Source organism: Atta colombica, unplaced genomic scaffold, assembly GCF_001594045.1.
Source record: "Atta colombica isolate Treedump-2 unplaced genomic scaffold, Acol1.0 scaffold110, whole genome shotgun sequence".
NCBI classification, from domain to species: Eukaryota; Metazoa; Arthropoda; class Insecta; order Hymenoptera; family Formicidae; genus Atta; species Atta colombica.
Window position 1 is genome coordinate 386470 of NW_017259196.1, and position 2191 is coordinate 388660.

At 23.1% G+C, this 2191-nt stretch overlaps 1 protein-coding gene across 3 annotated transcripts in view; it reads right to left on the bottom strand.

The window, feature by feature from the left end:
• LOC108693882 (acyl-CoA Delta(11) desaturase) overlaps window positions 1-2191 on the bottom strand; it is a 4146-nt gene that overhangs the window by 1566 nt on the left and 389 nt on the right. Inside the window, exons 1-3 of one of the 3 annotated variants that reach the window (XM_018203061.1) lie at window positions 1710-1884; window positions 1168-1298; window positions 377-582 (exon numbers count right to left, since the gene is read on the bottom strand). In XM_018203061.1, the coding sequence (XP_018058550.1) occupies window positions 377-582; window positions 1168-1298; window positions 1710-1884 (512 nt within the window). Of the gene's footprint in view, window positions 1-376; window positions 583-1167; window positions 1299-1709; window positions 1922-2191 lie in introns of those variants that run through there. The other 2 variants (XM_018203058.1, XM_018203060.1) reach the window with 2 other exon arrangements.

Here is a 2191-nt window from a genome sequence, read left to right on the forward strand (position 1 = left end):
ATTATTTTATATATTGTATTTTATATTGTTATCGTTATATAATTATTTTTGTATATTAGAATTAGAGAAAGTTAAAGTAATTTATTTCATATTCTGGAATAGAATCTCTTTAAATATCAAATAAAAATAAAATAAAAAATAGGAAATTGTTGAAGTTAATAAAAAAATTTATATAATTAGAGAGTCGAATAAGTAAAAAGGTAAAAAAGTATAAGCAAAAAAAAATTAAAAAATAAATTGATAAAGTAGGTAATAATAAAAAATTAGAAAAAATCCGTTCTTTTATAATTTTTCATATACAGAAAGAGTTGAATGCACAAGAAAAAATAAGATATTTTTTATGTATGTTTAAATTATAATAATTAAAGAGACATACTTTCGTTGGGTCCAAACGTATCCGTCCATGTCTACATCGCGCATATCAATGTCTTTCTCATATGTTTTTATATCAGAAGGTACTGACAAGAGATTACTGACCACATGAGAATAAAAGAAGCCTCTGTTATGATTGTACGGATCTCTCTTGGTACCGTAATATTTATGATGCATCTTATGCCAAAATACCCAGTTATACATCGAACCCTAAATACAAATAAAATCTGATTATTTTTATAATTTACATTTTTATTTTTTTATATAACTGCATATTTTCAGATTGACTTTATAATTATTATAGTTAATTAACATGCCCGCTACATATTACATAATATCCCGAGTATGATGACAAACATGATTTGGATCTTTACAAAGCAACGTCATGCAATGTAGAAGTGATAATAATAGCTGGCCAATTTAGCTTCATTAAAAATATATTTATACTAAATATATTATATTAAATAAAACTAATAAAAATTTTGCAAAATTTTTCAAAATTACATTTTTTAAAAGAATGATATAGCACACAGTAAAAATGTTCAATGTGCTAAGACTATAGATAATAGACGAACTTAATAGCCATGAAAGTATAAAAGAAAATATTAATAGTAACATACTACCGAAAAGGAAATTTATTTTATTCTAAATTTTATCTTATTATTACAAATATAATTGTATTTTAATTAATTGTATTTTAATCAATACTTATTGACATTTATTGAACTATTCAAATAAATAGTTGAATAATTGAATAATATTAAATATTTAATATTGCATAAATCTTTTACTTACCACGCCTGCGATAGTGTGTGCAAGCATTATAAAGAATCTGATTTGTGATGAGGCAACATATGTTTGATGTGCATATAGTCTGTGAGCTCCCGCTGTCAATCCAATGAAACTAATTGTGACGAGAAATAAAACTAAAATCAGCAAAGCAGGAGATTATTAAATGACTATCAAAAAAAAAAATGGTAAACATATTATTATAAAGACTATTATATATTCATTATATATTCACAGTCAGTCCTTATTTCAAGATCGCCTTAAGTAATATCTTAAAATGCTATACAGCTTTAGTTTATAACATCTTAAGAGAGATTATAAATATCAGCTAAAAATGCATTGGCAGATAACTTTTATTTATGGAAAATACATATTTAAAATTTATATTTCACAGGATACATTGTGACAATTACAATTTAATGTAAATATTTTTCTGCAAAATAAAATTCTCATTTTTGTCTTTATTACAAAATGAGCTAATTACATAAAGAATTTATTAATTCTATGTCTATCATTTGTAGTTCTATGTAATAATTTACGATACTTACAGTAAAATACTGTCATCCATTTTGCCTTGATGAATAAAAAGTATAATCCAACAAATCCAAAAATATGGAGATAGGTATAAAATAGAATGACAATCCATTTCATGGAACGTTTCTTTATTTCATTATTGTTTCCGCTGATGCTATTGTTATTATTTTGTTCCGTAGATTCCCTCATGTCGATATTATGACTATTGATATAAAAAAATTAATATCTAAAATTAATATCAAAATTAATATCTTTTACAAAGAATCAGTTATTGTTGGATAGCGCCGAAAAAATATAATTGATAATTATAATACTTTGTTAAAAAATATTACAATAGCAAAAAATAAAATAAGTATAAGATTAATTAATTACGAACAATAATCAGAGAATTAGGACTTTATAAAAATACGAAACGTCTTAAATTTTTTTATTCCCAATGTAACGGCAAGTTATAAATTAATTTAAATAGTTATATAATAGTTATAGTTATATAGTT